General features: G+C 31.2%; 1 protein-coding gene across 5 annotated transcripts in view; it reads right to left on the bottom strand.

Annotated features, from left to right (window-relative positions):
* Positions 1 to 19,062, bottom strand: part of KIAA0586 (KIAA0586 ortholog) — a 143,632-nt gene that overhangs the window by 34,246 nt on the left and 90,324 nt on the right. For all 5 annotated transcript variants that reach the window (XM_051977737.1, XM_051977741.1, XM_051977739.1 and 2 more), the window contains 8 exons: positions 17,573 to 17,763; positions 14,285 to 14,444; positions 13,715 to 13,940; positions 13,256 to 13,512; positions 12,499 to 12,575; positions 10,659 to 10,796; positions 6,530 to 6,704; positions 1,412 to 1,554 (listed from right to left, as the gene is read on the bottom strand). In XM_051977737.1, the coding sequence (XP_051833697.1) occupies positions 1,412 to 1,554; positions 6,530 to 6,704; positions 10,659 to 10,796; positions 12,499 to 12,575; positions 13,256 to 13,512; positions 13,715 to 13,940; positions 14,285 to 14,444; positions 17,573 to 17,763 (1,367 nt within the window). The remainder of the gene's footprint in view (positions 1 to 1,411; positions 1,555 to 6,529; positions 6,705 to 10,658; positions 10,797 to 12,498; positions 12,576 to 13,255; positions 13,513 to 13,714; positions 13,941 to 14,284; positions 14,445 to 17,572; positions 17,764 to 19,062) is intronic.

Genomic DNA, 19,062 nt, shown 5'->3' with positions numbered 1-19,062 from the left:
TATGTACATCCACTTTTTCATTTCCTGTAATACAAATTTCCCCTACACACTATCTCCTAAACCTAGATCCATTTTTACAATTCAAACCTATTTCCCAGAATAACCTTCTGGTTAGGAATCTCCCTACCCAGCATCTGAAACTGACAGCAGCCATAATTCCTTCCCCAGAATTTGGTAAGGTCAAAGAGAATTTAAGGCACACACTCAGATATATACCCATTCCAGCAATTGCATGTACCTCTCTGTTGAATAGCTACTATGCAGAATACTAAGACCAATTTTGAAATGAAATTCCTTTAACCTCTACTGAATTTTAATCCTCCAAAATAACTGTCAGATGGTTGAAAGATAGTCAAGTTTGTGTCATGACTAAAAGCACTTTAATTTTTAAATGACTTTCTTATTTCTATTCTATTTCTGAATCTATTTCTGAAAGTTTTATGTAAGTCAAATATCAAGATATATCAGAAAGTGAGCCCTATCTGCTCCCGCTTCAGTGTGGAAATGCTCCTGAAGGAAGATATGCCCTTCACTGGCCCTACTTAACTCAACATACAGCCACAGAATGAATCTGTTGGTGAGCTTCTCTTTTATATTTTTCTTTTCTCTCCTTCAAGGGAATATTCACTGTCTTAGTTTTGGAACAGGTTAGCATGTAGGAAATAACCTTACCCAAAAGAAATCTGGTTAGAGAAGGAGAATTGTTTATGACTGAGCTGCATTTGGCAGTTTAGACAGTGTTACTACATTTTCATCACAATGAGTATTCTAACAAACATGGAAACCAACAAAATCCCAAGAGGTACAACTTCTTCTCTAACCTTTCTTTGGTATGACCCTTAGAAGATAATATAACCCTTTGCTCATAATAAACATGTAAAACTTTTTGAATGAATCTACAAAATATTATCCTGCAGAAACAAGCATTTTCATCATGCAAAAATGATAAATTTAAAAGATTGACATCACTGAACACAATTTTGGTTCTTTCAAAAGAGCTTTTATAACACAATAATTAAGTACAAAAGACTGGTTCTTTTCAGTGATCAAAGGCAATCCCAATAAACTTTGGATAGAAAATGCCATTTGTATCCAGAAAGAGAATTATGGAAATCGAATGTAAATCAACACATGTTATGTTTTGCTTTTTTCCTTCTATTTTTTTTCCTCTCCTGTGGTTTTTTTCCCATTTATTCTGATTTTTCTCTCTCCACATGTTTCATAAAGAAATGTATATTTTAAAAGTTAATAAACATATATAAGCAGAAAATAAATAAATGTTTGGGAAAAAAAACTTGTTACAACAAAAAGAATTATCATTGTTATTGCTATAGATGCCCTTTCTTATGACCTAATTCTTAGTTTAAGATTTTTTCAAACAAATTAATTCTAAAAGGTATTTTTCAGGTACCTGAACAAGATCTGCATGTGCACCTGCCAACGTAATTTCATTTACTTGTGTTGCTTGAAGAGGAAGATTTGAAATCTGTTGCAAATCTAGTTCCCCCAAACTCATTGGGCCATGACTGGCACATGAATTTTCATGAATTTCTCCTAGAATCATAAATACATAGAGAAACATTTTAAGCAAATTATGAAAAAAATTACTACCAAAAAGAATAATCCATTTGACTATGTGTATTTTTTGCACATTAGATTTAAATACCCACTTTTAAAAACATATTTAAAAAAACCAATACACAGAATATAAATAACATATGGTCAAAGATGACAAAAATCACAAACAAGATTCTCATGAATTAGTATGTCCCCAATTCTTGTTCTCCTTTTTTTTAATCACTGCAATAAAGTCAACAGACTAACATTCTTTGCATGTTATCTTCAAAAGCACATGGCAGATATTGTGTTAAAATTGATTTGAAAAAATTATTATTTTTTGATTTGTCTTCAAAGCTCCCAATCATCATCTTTTTTTTCACCCAGATTGAATCTCATTCAGATTCTAAACACCATATGTAAAGAGGAATGAATGACAGCAGAAACAAAGCAAGTTAAATAAAACCCTGTAGCATTTCATAAATTACATACCACTTCAAGACATATTATTAGCTCATTGGCATGTGCTTCACAACTATCCTGTGAGGTAAGCAAAACAGCTATCATTTCCCTTTTTTCAGAGAAGGAAACTAAGTCTGAATATTAGTGATTTAAAAATCACATATAGATTTCAACCTCTTAGTACAACTTTCTTCTAACATAATACGTTGTCTCTCACATTTTAATACCTCTTATACTATTTAGTATAACAATGAATTATTTCCTTTTCCATTTAGCAAATCTATGAATACCTTATTTTAATCAACATGAGTTCCTGAAAGGTAATAAAGCAAATCACAATCACTAGACTGGCAAAGATTAAAAAAAAAAAAAACCAGAAACACAAATTTCAAAGAGAACGTAGGAAAATAAACACAGTAATACATGAGTGATAGACCTGTGAACTGGTCTGATTATTCCAGAGAGCAATTTGAATTCCCCAAAGTCACCCTATTCTCTGACCCAGAGATATCACTTACTAAGCCTATATCCTCAAGAAGATCAAAGAAAGAAGAAAAAAAAAAAAGACTCACATATACAAAAACATTTAAGCAGTTCTTTTCATAGTGCTAAAGAACAAGAAACTATGGAGATTGGGGGAATGCGTAAACCAATTGTGGTACCTGATAAAGTGTAACAGAACATGAATGACTGCATTGAAAGAAATTATAAAAGGAACAACTTTAGTTTAAATAAGCCTGGAAAACAGAACAAACTGATTAAGTACAACCAGAAGAATTATACACTAACAACAATAATGTAAAAACAAATAACTCTGAAACACTTAAAAATTCTGATCATAGCAATAATCAACCACAATGCTGGAGGGCTAATGATGAAATGTGGTAGTCACCTCTTGAAATGGCCTCAAGATACAGATTAAAATATACATTTTCAAACATGGCTAATGTATGAATATGTTTTGCTTAACTACAAATATATTATAAAGATTCGGGGTTTTTTTCTTTTTTCTAATTAGGGAAGTTAAGAGATAGGTAAAGAGAAACGGACATCAGGATAAGATAGCCAAAATTTTTTTAAAAAATAAGAGTCGTTGAGGCAACTTAAAGAAGGCCAGAAAGAATCCCATGCAAGCAAAAGTTTTGAAAATTATTGGCTGAGCCCACTATCACCATTATTATTCAATATTGTATTAGAAGCACTAGCCTCTGCAATAAGAGTTGAGAAAGAGATTAAAGGAATTAGAGTAGGCAATGAGGAACCCAAACTATAACTCTTTGCAGATGATATGATAGTATACCTAGAGAACCCCAGAGATTCTACTAAAAAGCTATTAGAAATAATTCATAATTTTAGCAAAGTAGCAGGATAAAAAATAAATCCCCATAAATCCTCAGCATTTTTATACACCACCAACAAAATCCAAGAGCAAGAGATACAAAGAGAAATTCCATTCAAAATAACTGTTGATAGCATAAAATATTTGGGAATCTACCTACCAAAGGAAAGTCAGGAATTAAATGAGCAAAATTACAAAAAAGTTTCCACACAAATAAAATCAGACTTAAATAATTGGAAAAATATTAAGTGCTCTTGGATAGGCCGAGCAAATATAATAAAGATGACAATACTCCTTAAACTAATCTATTTATTTAGTGCTATACCAATCAGACTTCCAAGAAAATATTTTAATGATCTAGAAAAAATAACAACAAAATTCATATGAAACAATAAAAAGTCAAGAATCTCAAGGGAATTAATGAAAAAAAAAATCAAATGAAGGTGGTCTAGCTGTACCTGATCTAAAATTATATTATAAAGCAGCAGTCACCAAAACCATTTGGTATTGGCTAAGAAATAGATTAGTTAATCAGTGGAAAAGGTTAGGTTCACATGACAGAATAGTCAACTATAGCAATTTAGTGTTTGACAAACCCAAAGATCCTAACTTTTGGGATAAGAATTCATTATTTGATAAAAACTGCTGGGATAATTGGAAATTAGTATGGCAGAAATTAGGCAAGGACCCACACTTAACACCATATACCAAGATAAGATCAAAATGGGTCCATGACCTAGGCATAAAAAACGAGACTATAAATAAATTAGAGGAACATAGGATAGTTTATCTCTCAGACTTGTGGAGGAGAAAGAAATTTGTGACCAGAGATGAACTAGAGACCATCACTGATCATAAAATAGAAAATTTTGATTATATCAAATTAAAAAGCCTTTGTACAAACAGAACTAATGCAAACAAGATCAGAAGGGAAGCAACAAACTGGGAAAACATCTTTACAGTTAAAGGTTCTGATAAAGGCCTCATTTCCAAAATATATAGAGAACTGACTCAAATTTATAAGAAATCAAGCCATTCTCCAATTGATAAATGGTCAAAGGATATGAACAGACAATTTTCAGATGATGAAATTGAAACTATTACCACTCATATGAAAGAGTGTTCCTAATCACTATTGATCAGAGAAATGCAAATTAAGACAACTCTGAGATACCACTACACACCTGTCAGATTGGCTAAGATGACAGGAAAAAATAATGATGAATGTTGGAAGGGATGCGGGAAAAGTGGGACACTGATGCATTGTTGGTGGAGTTGTGAACGAATCCAACCATTCTGGAGAGCAATCTGGAATTATGCCCAAAAAGTTATCAAAATGTGCATACCCTTTGATCCAGCAGTGTTTCTATTAGGCTTATACCCCAAAGAGATACTAAAGATGGGAAAGGGACCTGTATGTGCCAAAATGTTTGTAGCGGCCCTGTTTGTAGTGGCTAGAAACTGGAAAATGAATGGATGCCCATCAATTGGAGAATGGCTGGGTAAATTGTGGTATATGAATGTTATGGAATATTATTGTTCTGTAAGGAATGACCAGCAGGATGAATACAGAGAGGCTTGGAGAGACCTACATGAACTGATGCTAAGTGAAATGAGCAGAACCAGGAGATCATTATATACTTCGACAACGATATTCTATGAGGATGTATTCTGATGGAAGTGGATTTCTTTGACAAAGAGACTTAACTGAATTTCAATGGATAAATGATGGACAGAAGCAGCTACACCCAAAGAAAGAACACTGGGAAACGAATATGAACTATTTGCATTTTTTATTTTCTTCCCAAGTTATTTTTACCTTCTGAATCCAATTCTCCCTGTGCAACAAGAGAACTGTTCGGTTCTGCAAACATATATTGTATCTAGAATATACTGCAACATATCTAACATATATAGGACTGCTTGCCATCTAGGGGAGGGGGTGGTGGGAGGGAGGGGAAAAATCAAAACAGAAGCGAGTACAAGGGATAATGTTGCAAAAAAAATTACCCTGGCATGGATTCTGTCAATATAAAGTTATTATTAAATAAAATAAAATTTAAAAAAAAAATTATTGGCTGAGGTGCAACTAGATATAGCAGTGGCTAGAGCACCGGCTCTGAAGTCAGGAGGACCTGAGTTCAAATTTAACCTCAGACACATTTAACACTTCCAAGCTGTGTGAACCTGGGCAAGTCACTTAATTCCAATTGCCTCTCACCAGAAATAAATAATTAGAAAAGCAAACTGTATATAAGAGAGCTGCAGAGTTTCATGTATAATCTTCTTTTTCCACATTAATGTGGACAGAAAGTGCAAGGGAGAGGGAGAAAAGGAAAGGGAGAAAGAGTGCAAACATCATTAGGGACATGTATAGCTGAAAAGATCATATAATAAAAATAAAAACCAAGGTCCTCTGACTCAAAATCCAGAGCTTTCTCCATTCTATCACGCTCCAGTAGCTCCTATTCCTATTAGGAATAAACATAAGCTCCTTTGTCTTAACATTCCTCACAATCAGATACCATACTACCTTTCCAGTCTTAAAACATATTACTCCCTTTCCCCCACTCTATAATCCTTACTCTCCATTACATAATTCTTCCTACATGACACTCCATCTTCCATATTTGTGTCTTTACACTAAGTGATCCCCATGACTCAAAAGTATTTCTTCCTTACTTCCATCTCCCAGAATCACAGTTTTCCTCCAAGATAATAATTCATGTATCACCTTTTGCATGAAATCTTTCCTAGTCCATATATAGCTGCTAGTACTTAACTAAGGATATTCTGAATCTACTTTGTATGTTCCGCATCTATCTACATATAAGCATGTTATCTCTATGAAGTAAAACTACAAATTCCTGGGGGACAAATGCCATATCATTTAATTTGATATCTTCAATATGTAACATAACATGAGACACATAGTAGGTATTTAGTATTTATGAACTAACTGACCAAAAAGGCTTTATCAGAGAATAATTCTAGTTGGGAGTTTGAGAATATTTATTTTTTAAAATACTTTTGATTGTAATGTAATTATATCTATGTAATCTTCCATACTACAGAATTATAACCCCAAATCTCAAAAATATAGTTATAAAAATTTTTTTTCTGTCCTACTTTCTAAGAGACACTTTCAAAAAAGAATATTTTGCTGATTACCTATAGTTTTGTCAAAATGCTTTGGTAATGGCCCATGATAAGTCTTTTGCTCTAAACACTCTGTAGAAACAGGAATAGATTGGGCCATGTACTGTTTCATGAAGATATTCTCCTTTGCTGCAGGAAATCTAGGTCTTTGTCCTTCACTAAGTTCATCTGTACTATTTTCAGATTCCTATTAAAGAAAAAGAAAAAAAGACATATTAGGTAAATCATATCATCAAAATTAAATTTAAAAATTAGAAAACATATACTGAAATACCTAGTCAAATTATGATAGACTCAAAGAGCATAACATCATTTTAATTACTTTCAGAAATTTTAGTAATTATTAAATCAAGAAATCATATAAAAAAGACCAATTTAGAAAACTATCCTTTTGGAATATATTTATCTAGTAAAAAATGGCTTTTTGCAACTAACTTGTTTTTTGTAGCTTAGTCTTTGCAAGTTAAATAGCATCTGTTTCTTCATCAAATTTTCCAATCAAATATTCAATAAAGAAGCATTTATTAAGCTTCTACTAACTACTCTGTGCTAAGTGCTAAGGACACCAAGACAAAAATAAAACCATTACTTCTCTCAATGATCACACTAGATTCTGGGAGACATCATGCTGCATAAGTGTATACAAAATAAATTAAAGGTCATTTCAAAGCCAGAGACTGGCACTAGCTAAACTTTAAAGGAAACTAGGAATTCTAAGATGCAGAGTGCAGAAAGAAGTACACTCTAGGACAGCCTGTGCAAAGGAACAGAGATAGGAGAAAGAATGTCATGTGTGAGAAATAGGAAGATGACAATTTGGGACCAATGTCTAAGGCTAAAAAAGTAGATTGGAACTAACTTGTGAAGGGCTTCAAATGTCAACAAAGTTGTATTTGAATACAGAAGTAACAGAGGGCTCCTGGAGTATGCTCAGTAGGACAGTGATATGGTCAGACTTTTGCTTTAGTGATGGTCAGACATCACTTTGGCAATTGGAGTTGTTCTAGTTTTCTTCTACTTCTCAGCCTTTAATGTGATCAGTTAGCTTTGGAGCCACAACAACTATTAACAAAGACCATTTCCTTCTTGTTTGATAAATCAATCTATTATATTTTGATAAAGAGGAATCTTGTTCCTCTCTCACTTTTATTCCCCTTCGATGTTCAATGCTCTAATATGTATTAAAAGGTGATATTATCTAAAAGATATTAATGTAAGTGCACAGGAATAGAAGGTTTCAATAACTCAAACTGTTTATGTTTTAGCTTAAATGTTTTATATTGCTTTTTCAAATACATTTAAGTAGTATGGCACTTCTCTATATAATTTAAAATAATCGATTAATTATAGGCAGTGTAATAAGAGTGGATAGAGCCAGATTCAAAATCAAGAAGACCCACTTCTGATGGTTTTGTGATTAAATATAAGTCACTTAATCTCTTGGTGAACTAGGAAGTTCTCCAAAACTATAAATTGCATTTGCTGATTTGCATTGATAAAGGGGTCTTTTTTTTTTAGGGAGTTAATCTACAAATAAATTACAGGTCTCTGTGTATATACATATGTAAGCATATGTAGATACATCTAATTCTTTTATTTTTTATGTATACATACAAATATATATGAAAGAGAAAGAGGAAGACAGAGACAGAGAGAATATAGGAGTTACTTTTTCTTTAAAAATCTGATAGATCTGTAAAACTGTAAAACTGTCTGGAACTGGAGCCATTGTGAAATGCAGCTGTCATTGCTCCACTTAAAGTTGTTCTGGTAGTTCATAATCTAATATTTCTATAAGCACAGTAATCATTAATAATTTTCAAGTTGGTTTTTGCTATTCTGAGTTTCTCTTCATTATTTCCAACTTTGGGAACTGGAATTATTCAACTATGACTGGATTTGATAAATATTTTATCAATTTTGTTTTTTTCTTGAAAATGATTTCTTAAAGTCTATCTTTATTTTTCATATTTAAAAGAAAACAATAATCTTGACTATTAGGCTTTGTTTTGCTGTTTTTAAAATACAAGCTCTCTCTTTTTTTTTTTTTCTCTTTTGCTTATTGATGCAGATATTCAGAACCTCTACATTTATCCCCGAGTATTGCATTAGTCATTTACCATATATTTTCACATATGGAATCTGGATATGGATAGTTGTTGTTTTTGCTATAATCTATCATTTTTATAATTTCCTCTTTAAACCTGGTATTTGTTTAGTAAGCCTTTTTTTTTTTTTTTTTTTTTTTTGCTGGCACATAAACCTATACCTTTTGTTCATTGTGAAATTATTTAACACTAATTCTATTACAGTGATAAGAGAAGGCATAGAAGCTATAAAAAGTGTAACACACTCAAGCTACATCATCCAAGAAACATTCATAGATGATTCTGGCAGGAAAACAACAACTAGACACAAAGTGAAATAAATTGGCAAATATAACTAAAATGACCTACATTCACAGCAGCAATAGCAACAACATAGGACCCATCACATTTAGACTCAAAAATGCAATTCTTGATATGAAATTCAAAGAAATATTATTGATACCAAACATAACAAAGTTAGGAAGAACAACTAGACTAGCCTGAGAACACAATGAGGAAATAAGTGCAAAGGTGTAAAATGTTGACCACCTCACAAGCTATCTCAGGGAAGATAATCAAATTACAGGAAAACTCAAAAAACATTAATAATTGGGGAAAAAAGCAATTAATAGGGCATTATAATTACCTACCCAGACATCTACTTTATCATCCTTTTAAAAATCTTTACAATAGTGAATTACATATGTATTGAGGGTATCTTTGATGAAAAGAAAGATAGGTTTTTGCAAATAATTTTCTACAACTGATCCTATCTTTATATAATTACTAAACTATGCAAAAATGCAAAATCTTACTGAGTTTACTGTTTATTGATAACAGAAAAATACATGACTCAGTAGAGCAGCAAACATTCAGAAAATTCAATGGTAAATATTACAATTTTTTAATAAATGCAACTATAGAAATAACTATTCAACAATGCTCTGATTATTAATAAAAGCATAAAACAGGGAGATATATACTTCTTCCCAGTGCTTATCATTGTAATGGAGCAAGTCTTGTGGTAAGGTGAGAAAATGGTAAGGTTGATGAGGTAATAGGATATCTTCACAGATCTAATTTGGTGCTAGAAGTCTCTTATTGGCTCAGAGGTTATTGATAGTCCATCACTGCAAGAATCTAAGGCAATACCAAGTCAGGGATGTTGCAGGGAAAACTCTCAGTTACATAATAAAGCTGGATGGTCTGAGATTTTTTCCAACTCCTGAAATCCAATGTTAGGTAAGGTTCTTTGGTGCCAAACAACCCAAAGTAAATGTATTATGTGCTAGAACTTGAAACAAGATGCTAAGTCAATGGCATTGATAGAGATAATAGTTATCTAATTTAGCATAGTCCTTAACAGTTCTCTAGTTCAGTACATGTACTTAGTACTTACTATAGTTCTACAAGATTCATAACTTTGATAAGAGAGCATATATAAGCTAGGGGCCTAAGCCAGGATTCAGTCAGGAGATTCAGAAGCCAGAGAAAGCAGGCGGAAACTCAAGCTCTTTGAACCAAGGCCAGACTGAAAGGGTCTCCAGAAAGCTGCCCAGCCCCAGGAAGGAGATAACAAAGGATCTGGACTATAAGAAAGCTAACTGGGCCACAGGAAAGGAGACAAAACTTGGAAAGAGACAATAAAGGATTTGGATCTTAATCCTTGGCTGCACTTGTGGTGATTACTGAACTGAAATGAAGGCTGTTCCCAGAGAACCCCAAGAAAACCCCAACAAGAGAAGATTACATTTTAGAGAATATTAGAATATTACATAAATGAGAAGAACTCTGGATCAAAAGACTACCAAGTTATTAACTAAGCTAGAATAAATCACTTAATTTGTATGTGTCTCAATTTCCTCATCCCTAAAATGTGGGTGTCAGTCAGAGTTAAGTCTCTTTTCATCTTTAGGATTAGGATTCCAAGTGTTTAGTTAAAAGTTTAAGATTATTATAATTTCTGGATAAATTGAGATGTCATTTTATTTTATAATTAAAAACTGGAGTACTGGTAGTTTATTTCTAAGAATGAAATGAAAGCTAAAAATTACCTCGGAATGGTAGACTACTTGCTGTGAATCTAATGACCCATGGTTTAATTTAGCAAGAAGTGAGAGAAATATATCTTGGTGATATTCTTTATGAGGTCTTTTCATCATCACCTGTCCTTCACTAGGAGAATCATCTTCCTAAGAGAAGAGAAGCACAAAGAGGGGGATTATCATAACCTAAAGATATTTATGTTTATTCTAAATTATCTTCACATATAATTAATAATTTTCACATTATACATCAAATTAAAAAGTTCTAGTTGAATTTTAATTCTGATTTAATTAGCCAAAAGCATTAAATACTATGTACCAGGCACTATGCCTGGGAATATAAAGAATTAAACAATTTCTATTCATCAGGAGCTTACATTCCAAAAGGGAAGACAATAAAGACATATATATAAGTATGTACAGAATAATTATAAAGAGAATAAATACAAAGTAATTAAATTCAGGGTAGTTTGGAAGGGAGGATACTAGTATTTGAAAAAAATATATTTGGTTTCAAATCAAATTCACAACAAAATTTGACTGGATTTTATTCACATTGGAGACAATAACAAAATTAATAGTCATATCTCCAGTTGTAAGAGTTTGAATGAAATATATGCACTTTACAAATTATGTCCAATGCAGTGATCCTCACCTTCCATGTAACAGAGAAAAGGGGCATAACAAAATTAAATGTATTAATCCAATTTTTAATATAGGGTATCCCTTTCAAAACACAAAACAGCACTAAGCCCCAGATATATATATATATATATCTCACTTAAGCAAATAAAGATGTGCTTTTTTTTTTTTTTTGGCTTAATAGCTATATTTAGTGAAAGTGGTCTACAATTCTTTTTACAATAAAAAAAGTGAAAAATGCTATTACTGTTCTATAAATTGATAGTTAAAAACTGCAAAATCTAAGTATTTTATATTACTACATATGGAAAGGCAAATTATTTTCACAGAATTCTTTTCAGTAATTCACACTTTCAAATATTTCTTATTGATAGCACAATAGTGATAAAAGATTAAGTTCCACTGCCTTGTCACTTGCTTTTTATATGTATTTCTTTCTTACTTCATTCTCTAAAATATTCATCACTGTGTAATGTATCTAACTACAGATACAGCTACTAAAAAACAATCAATTATATCTTGAGGAATGCTCTTGGTTAAACCATATAAAAGAAATATTATTTAAATATTTATTTTTATTCATTATATTTATCATATATGTGAAATGATTATTTTTCTATTATACTATAGTATAGTTTAAAATTTCATTTCTTAATGTGCTTTGAGATTATTTAATTTCAAATTATGTATCTATACCCCTTTCACTGTCCAGTTGCTAAAGTTATAATCTAGCTGCTAAAGTTAATTCATTCACTTTAACCAACAAACAATAACTAAATACTTACTCTGTATATAGTATTATGTAAGTAATGGGAAGAAACAGAGGTTAGGTAAGATACAGTCCCATAACTTCATGGAATTTATAATCTAACAAGTCCATAAAACATATCCTGAAGGAATGATTAGAAAAACATTTGTTAAGCACTTACTGTGTGTAAAGCACTACACTAAGTACTAAGGATACAACAGAAAAGGAATATTCTCTTCTCAAGGTGTTCACACTGTAATAGGGGGAAGCAACACATAGTTTTAAATATTCATTTAAGAATAAATGAGATATTTATGAAAACTGTAAATTCCTTCACAAATATTTTACTATACTTTTATCTAATGCTGCATTTAAATAAATAAAAAAGTTTACTCTAAGATAAAAATTTAGGAAACAAGTTCTTTATCACATGATCTACTGTTCTAATCATTTTCTTACCATTTCATGTGCATCATGCAGAGTGCTAGATAAACTATCATTGAAGTTATTTAAAAACAGTCCTCCATCTGATGTATCTGGAAATTAAAATTCAGAAAATATTTTAACTTTATATTCCACTGCAAATTACAAATTTAAATTTACAATAGAACACCTAATTAAAAGTGAGGTGGCTCAGGAAAATGGCATTGGGTCAGGAAGACCAGAGTTAAAATCCAGCTTCAGGCCATCTGTGTGACCATAATTAATATAATCTCATTTGCCTCGGTTCCCTTGATTGTAAAATAAATTAAAGAAGGAAACAACAAACTACTCTAGTGTATTTGCCAAGAAAACGCCCAAAAAAGGGTCTCAAAGAATCAGATACAACTGAAAAACAACTGGACAATAACAATGATAACTTCTACTCAGATATAATTAGAATACTGTTTTCAATTCACATACAAATCATTCTTAATTTTCAATAAGGTACTTTTGAAAATGAAATAAAATTTCTTAGAAAACAATGTAATCCAACAGATGAGTTCAATGTGTATAAGAGACTTCAAAAGAGCAAAACAAATGGGTTTAATTAAGGGAATAAAAGCCATGATAGTTTATCACTAAATCAATATTTATGGAAAGAATTTTTAGTAAAGCCCTTGTTTCTTTCAAATAAAATATTTCAAATAAGTAAACTTAAAGAAGAATAAGTATATTCACATTAGCCAACTCCATCAATTAGCCAACTGGTATCAATTGCAGAAAATTAATGTACCTCTTGTAGCCATCTTCTGCCCATAACTAAACAAAATCTCTCCTTCAGAAATGGGCCTCTCAACAGTCTCTGTCTCAGTGGTGGTAACATAGCTTGAACTACTTTCCTGTGTCATCTGGTCAGAACTTGGTGTGTGCACTGGAGAAGGAACTCGAGCTTCAAGAGGAAATGATCTAAAGATGATTGGATTGGGACTGGATGATGGAATGGGTAAGACTAAATTCTCAGGTTCTTCATCCCGAGCTACAGACATTACACTTTAATTTAAAAAAAAAAAAAAAAAAAAAAAAAAAGACATTTTATATACATAGTCCAGAAATCTCCAGGATAAATTTTTTTAAAAATATATCTGTGACTAACAAAAAGGAAAAAAAAAAAACAACTTTAAAAGCACCTATTAAAAAAAAAAATCAACAAGTTTTATATATATATATATATTTTTTTTTTTTAATTGCTTACATAGCTCTTGGATGAAGTACTTCCTCCTGAATAGGATTAGGATTCTCTTCATCCAGTGGTAAATCATCACTACTCCATGGCTTGGGAAATTTGGGGCTTGGTCTCTTAAGGTTTTCAGAGGAATTTTCAGAGAGTGTAAGAGTTGGTGTACCTGCTAAAGGGGGTGTAGCAGCAGGAGTAACTGTAGGAGTAATAATGAGAGTACTTGCAGGGAGATTATCAGTCCCTAAAAATTTGAAACCAAAAGGGAAATAAAGTCAGCTAAACAGTCCAACTAACAAGGATAAAGGTATCTTGCTTTATAAAATTCCCCAGCATTTTGTTATAAAAAAAGTGCTGCATTTAAAATAATTATTTTAAAAAACCCATTATTATAAGTATACAGTAATTCTGAAAAACATAAAACTATGACTTTTCTATTAGATTGGAAAATTTTTAAAAGCATCAACAAACAATCATTTTAAAAAGTCAATAAATAAATAATAGGAATATACATTAATCTATAAATACAAACCCACATTAAAATTCTCATTAATATTACTGAACCTCATGAAAGAATGCACTATTTACCTGTTTGAGTAAATTGTTCTTTTACAGGAAAAATATCATGTTCTGAAACACAAGGAGAAGCCTCTGGAGTTTTTATTAATAATGGTTCTTTACGAGAAGATGGAGGAGGAGATTGAGGTGGAGTAGGCTGTGGAGTAGGCACTGGAGTATGGTGAACAGTCTAAGATAAAGGTAATACAAAAATATATAAATGAGACAAATAACTATAATCTTAAATCTTATAATTTTAATCTTATAATCTTAAAAAGAGTAAAATGGACTTATAACTAAACTATAAAAAATTTAGACAAAAAAATAGGAAAGATCATGACTATAAAGAATATTGCTAAAGTACACACTTTTTCTGTCTCTACACCTGAGATACTGGAAAACCTTACTTATCTGGAAATTAGCCTTTTAGAATACGAGGTCTTTTGGAATAGTTCTGAATCTAGAAACTGTTTCTTCCTCTATAGATTTGAAGAATCATAGCAAACAAAAGAGGACCTCAGAACAGGAGAAGTAGGATATGGTGTTATGATTTTAAAAGGAAAAAAAGTAGATATGAAAACTACAAACTAATGAGCTTAATGTATACTCTTGGAAAAATTTTAAATGATTAAAAAAATTGTTCCTAAACACTTAAAAAATCAACCATTAGGAGTCAAGATGAGTTCACTAAGAACAAATCATGCTTAACAATCTCACTTCTTTTCCTGAAGCATTAATAGACTAATATTGAATAAAGAAAATCTCTGAGACATAACAGATTTTAAGCACAGCAACTGAAAAAGTCTTTCCCAATATCCTTATGAACAAGAAGGAGCATTATAAACTTGAATGAGATAATATAGTAAAGTGAATTTATAGTTGACTGAATGATCACAACCAAATTGTATTGATTAATAAGGGATGGTCATGCTAAGTTTATAAGATAGAGTTGCAGGCTCTCTCCTTGATTTTCTTTTGTTCAACACTCTTATTAGTGATTTGCATAAAGACAAAGAGAGCATGCTAGCCAAACCTATAACTGAATGCAAACTACAGGAGATAATGAAGATATTTGATAAGAAAAATCAAGATCAAAATATCAAATCCATAGAGTAGAATGATAGGGCAGGAAATATCAAAACTAGCTAAAACTGTACTAAATAAAGAGGAAAAAAAAAATCTGAAATCAGTAAGCAAGAAAATATAGATGAATTGGTAAAATCTTTTCTCATCACTAAGATATCAGAACTGAGAAAGTATCAATATCTAGCATTCAATGCACCTAGTTAAATAAAAAACATGTCATTCATTCATTGAACATGTATCTGGTACCTGAGCACAAGACTATGTTTGGAGACACTTCAATGAAACTGATCACGGAATTAATTTTTTCGAACAGAAAATCTCAGACATCTTAAGATTTTTAACTAATAATAGAGTAATGACTCTCTATATCAACAGTCTATACTAAAGAAAACATAGTCTTTTAATAGATGGTTCCTTATGGAAAATCCATAGTGAAATGACCAGATGATACTTTTTTGGTTCCAAAACTTGATAAAGAGGCCAAAGATTTTTATGAGTTTATGCAGTTAATGAGTCAAAAGTATTTTCAGTTTTTTTCAGTCTCAAACTGAGACATACTATTGGTTTTAGGGGGGGAAAAAAAGGCAGCAAATCAAAATTACAAAAAAAATTCCAGAAATGTCATTTATAAGCACAACAAATCTGCATAATGCCAATAATATAGACCAGCTTATTTTCTTGATTTTAACTTTTATGAGTCAAATATAAGTCTAGAGTTCCCCTAGGATTTAAGAACTAAAAGGTAAGGTGTTTTGAATATGTCAATGTTCCATATTACTATAAAATAAATCTAGTAATTTTTTTTTAATTACATACAGTCCTAGGGCTTTCAAAAGATTCACATATATTCAAAAGATTCTCATTCAACATAAAAAGAGAAGTCACTTATTCCAGGTTCCTCCTTTTTCCTCCATAATATCAAGCTGTTACACTCTTCTGTATCCAGAAAAATGGTATCCAACCCAACTAAAATATCCCTTACATCACAGTAAAAGGCTGCACCACAGCAGGTGCTGCAACATATACAATCAGATGTGCAGTCAGGAAAATCAAGTTCAAATCTGGATTTAGATGCTTATTAGTACTGATCCTGAAACAGTCATTTAACTTCTATGTGCCTCAGTTACTTCAATTTCACAATGGAGATAATAAGAGCATCTATCTTAAAGTGCAATTGTGAAGATCAAATGAATAATATTTGTAAAAAGCACTTAGCACAGAGACAATTAGTTAAGTACCATAAAAATGCTTCTTCTCTTTCCTTCTGTTTCTTTGCAACTATAACCACTAGTTATTTGCATTTAGATATTCAAGAAAAATCTGGAACTAATTGTTCTCACTCACATAATACTTTTTCTCCCTTTTGCTTCAGTCTCTTAAAGGACAAAAGCTCTCTTCTAAAGACATTTCCCTAGATGGTCAGTTCTTTTCATAAAATTCTGGGCAATCTAATGAGCCATAACACGGAAAGATTTTTATTCCATAGCATATCTGCTGCTTACAGAGTAAAATTAATGCATAAATGCCTAAAAGCTTTTCAAAAATATTTCTAACACTATTTTAATATTATTCTGAAAAAAAATTCAGAATTATACCTATCCAAAGTTGACAAAGGTATTATACTGCTGAACAAATATAGAATTCGCTCTAAATGAATTTTAAAAATAATTAAGTATTTATTATGTGCCCAAGTACTAAACTAAACTCTAGGGATCAAATTGAAAAACAATTTCTGTCTTTCTTAGATTCTAAAAGGGGGAACAAATAGATAAATAGATAGGAAAGGGTAATTTGATTTGAAAAACCATAGAGATGATAGAACAATGAGATACCAACTGAAAAACTCATTCCAGAAATAATGGTAGTGTTGATCTGATGTTGAAAAGTTAAGTAGTCTCTCAAGAAATAGATTGGAGATTATAGGAAAAATGTGTCTAAAGAATATTTAACCATCTACTGCCTGCCTCTTAAATTTGAAGAAGATACCATGAGAAAGTTGATCCATTCAATAGCTACTAGATAAAGACATTCAATATATCAAGAATACCCAAGCATAAATTCTTAATTTTGTTTATTCCTAATATCATTTACAATCTGAATTTAAAATGTAAATCAATTTTTTTTTAAACAATACAAGCTTGATTTACACTTGGTAACAAGAATTTAATCTGAACCCTGTAAAACAAAATATTTTAACCCATTTTAATACTCTATAACAAAAATTGTTCTTACTGGCAAATATGTTACATTGTCAGGAACGTTTGCAGGAAGAGGAGGAACATCTTTTGTTATTTCCTTGTTACCGAGCATGATGGCAATAATCTCTTCAAGAGCTTCATTCACAAAAAGATTAATCATATCTGAATTCACAGGCATTCCTGCATCAACGACGAGTCGAAATTTTGTACCACCTGCTGCTTCAACTAGATATTAAAACGTTCAAGAAAAACAGATGTGCTAAAAACTTGATCAGAATTAATATTTTAATCTTTAAAAGCATTGAAAAATCTTATAGGGAAAAGGGGAGGTAAATCTGAAAAAAATACATATATATACACATACATATATAAATACATACATGTATTTAATATTTTCAGTAAAATTTATTAAAATAAGCTGATAATGTGGTAATGACCACATTACTAATTGAAATGGAATTGAGAAGTGCATCCCATTTCTAGCTTTTAAAGAAACAAAAAGATTTTCACTGACATTTGCATCATAGTCACTTAGAAGTAATGTATCTGAATAAACTCTGAAATTAAGAAACACTATAGAAACTATAGTTCTTAGCTAAGATTATACAAGGAAATTCAGAAGAAAAAGCTGCTTTACGAATACAAATGCAAACTTTTACCCATCATTCTTGGATTCAGAAATTATGTGAATTACTCAATAGGTAGAAAGTTCTACTTCTATATCACGTGCCAGTTAAAACTATATGAGTAGTTAATAGATGTAATGTAGAGGCATCATGTGACCTTCTTTCTTGTAATGAAATAATTTTGAAATTACAGCGAAGTATGTGATCTAGGTGTTTTGTAAAGGGAACCTAAAAAAATAGGGCAGTAATTTTAAAGAAAATAAGTCATCAATATAAAAATTAACTTCTTCTTAATCATTGACTGGTAGAGAAGCAAAAACAGTGATATTCATGAACTATACCAAAATATATTTTAATTCACTTGAAGAATATTAGTTCTAATTAGACACTAATAGCCATAGTTCCCTAAGATGTATTATAGATCTCTTAGGAAGACATGTAAAAGGAGAAAAGGGTAAATCAACTTCCCCTAGTATTTACTCAAGTTACAGAAGAAGTGGTTGGGATTTTTAAAGCAAGTGAAGAAATTATAGCAAATAATAACTATATTGCAATCCTCAATCTGTATTTAGTGATCATCCATCAAAAAACCATCCTTTTCTTATCTATACCAAAACATTCACAGAAATACTTTTTGTGGTAGCAAAAAAGGAATCAAAATGAATGCCTTTTTTATTAGGGAGAATTTGATGAAACTATGATTGGAATTTCAAGAACTACTGCACCATAATAAATGGTCACTACAAGGAATTCAGAGAAATTCAGAAAGGCAATGAAATTGTATAAAATCAAAAGTAGGGTTCAGAAAATAAAAATATACATAATAACCATAAAGAAAAATATCACTAAAGAAATCAGAATTCAGATTTAAATATTGAACTTTATTTTAGAATTCTGA

This window comes from Antechinus flavipes, chromosome 2 (genome assembly GCF_016432865.1).
Source record: "Antechinus flavipes isolate AdamAnt ecotype Samford, QLD, Australia chromosome 2, AdamAnt_v2, whole genome shotgun sequence".
NCBI lineage: Eukaryota > Metazoa > Chordata > Mammalia > Dasyuromorphia > Dasyuridae > Antechinus > Antechinus flavipes.
Note: the sequence above shows the minus strand (reverse complement) of the source record. Positions and strands in the feature narration are given on the sequence as shown.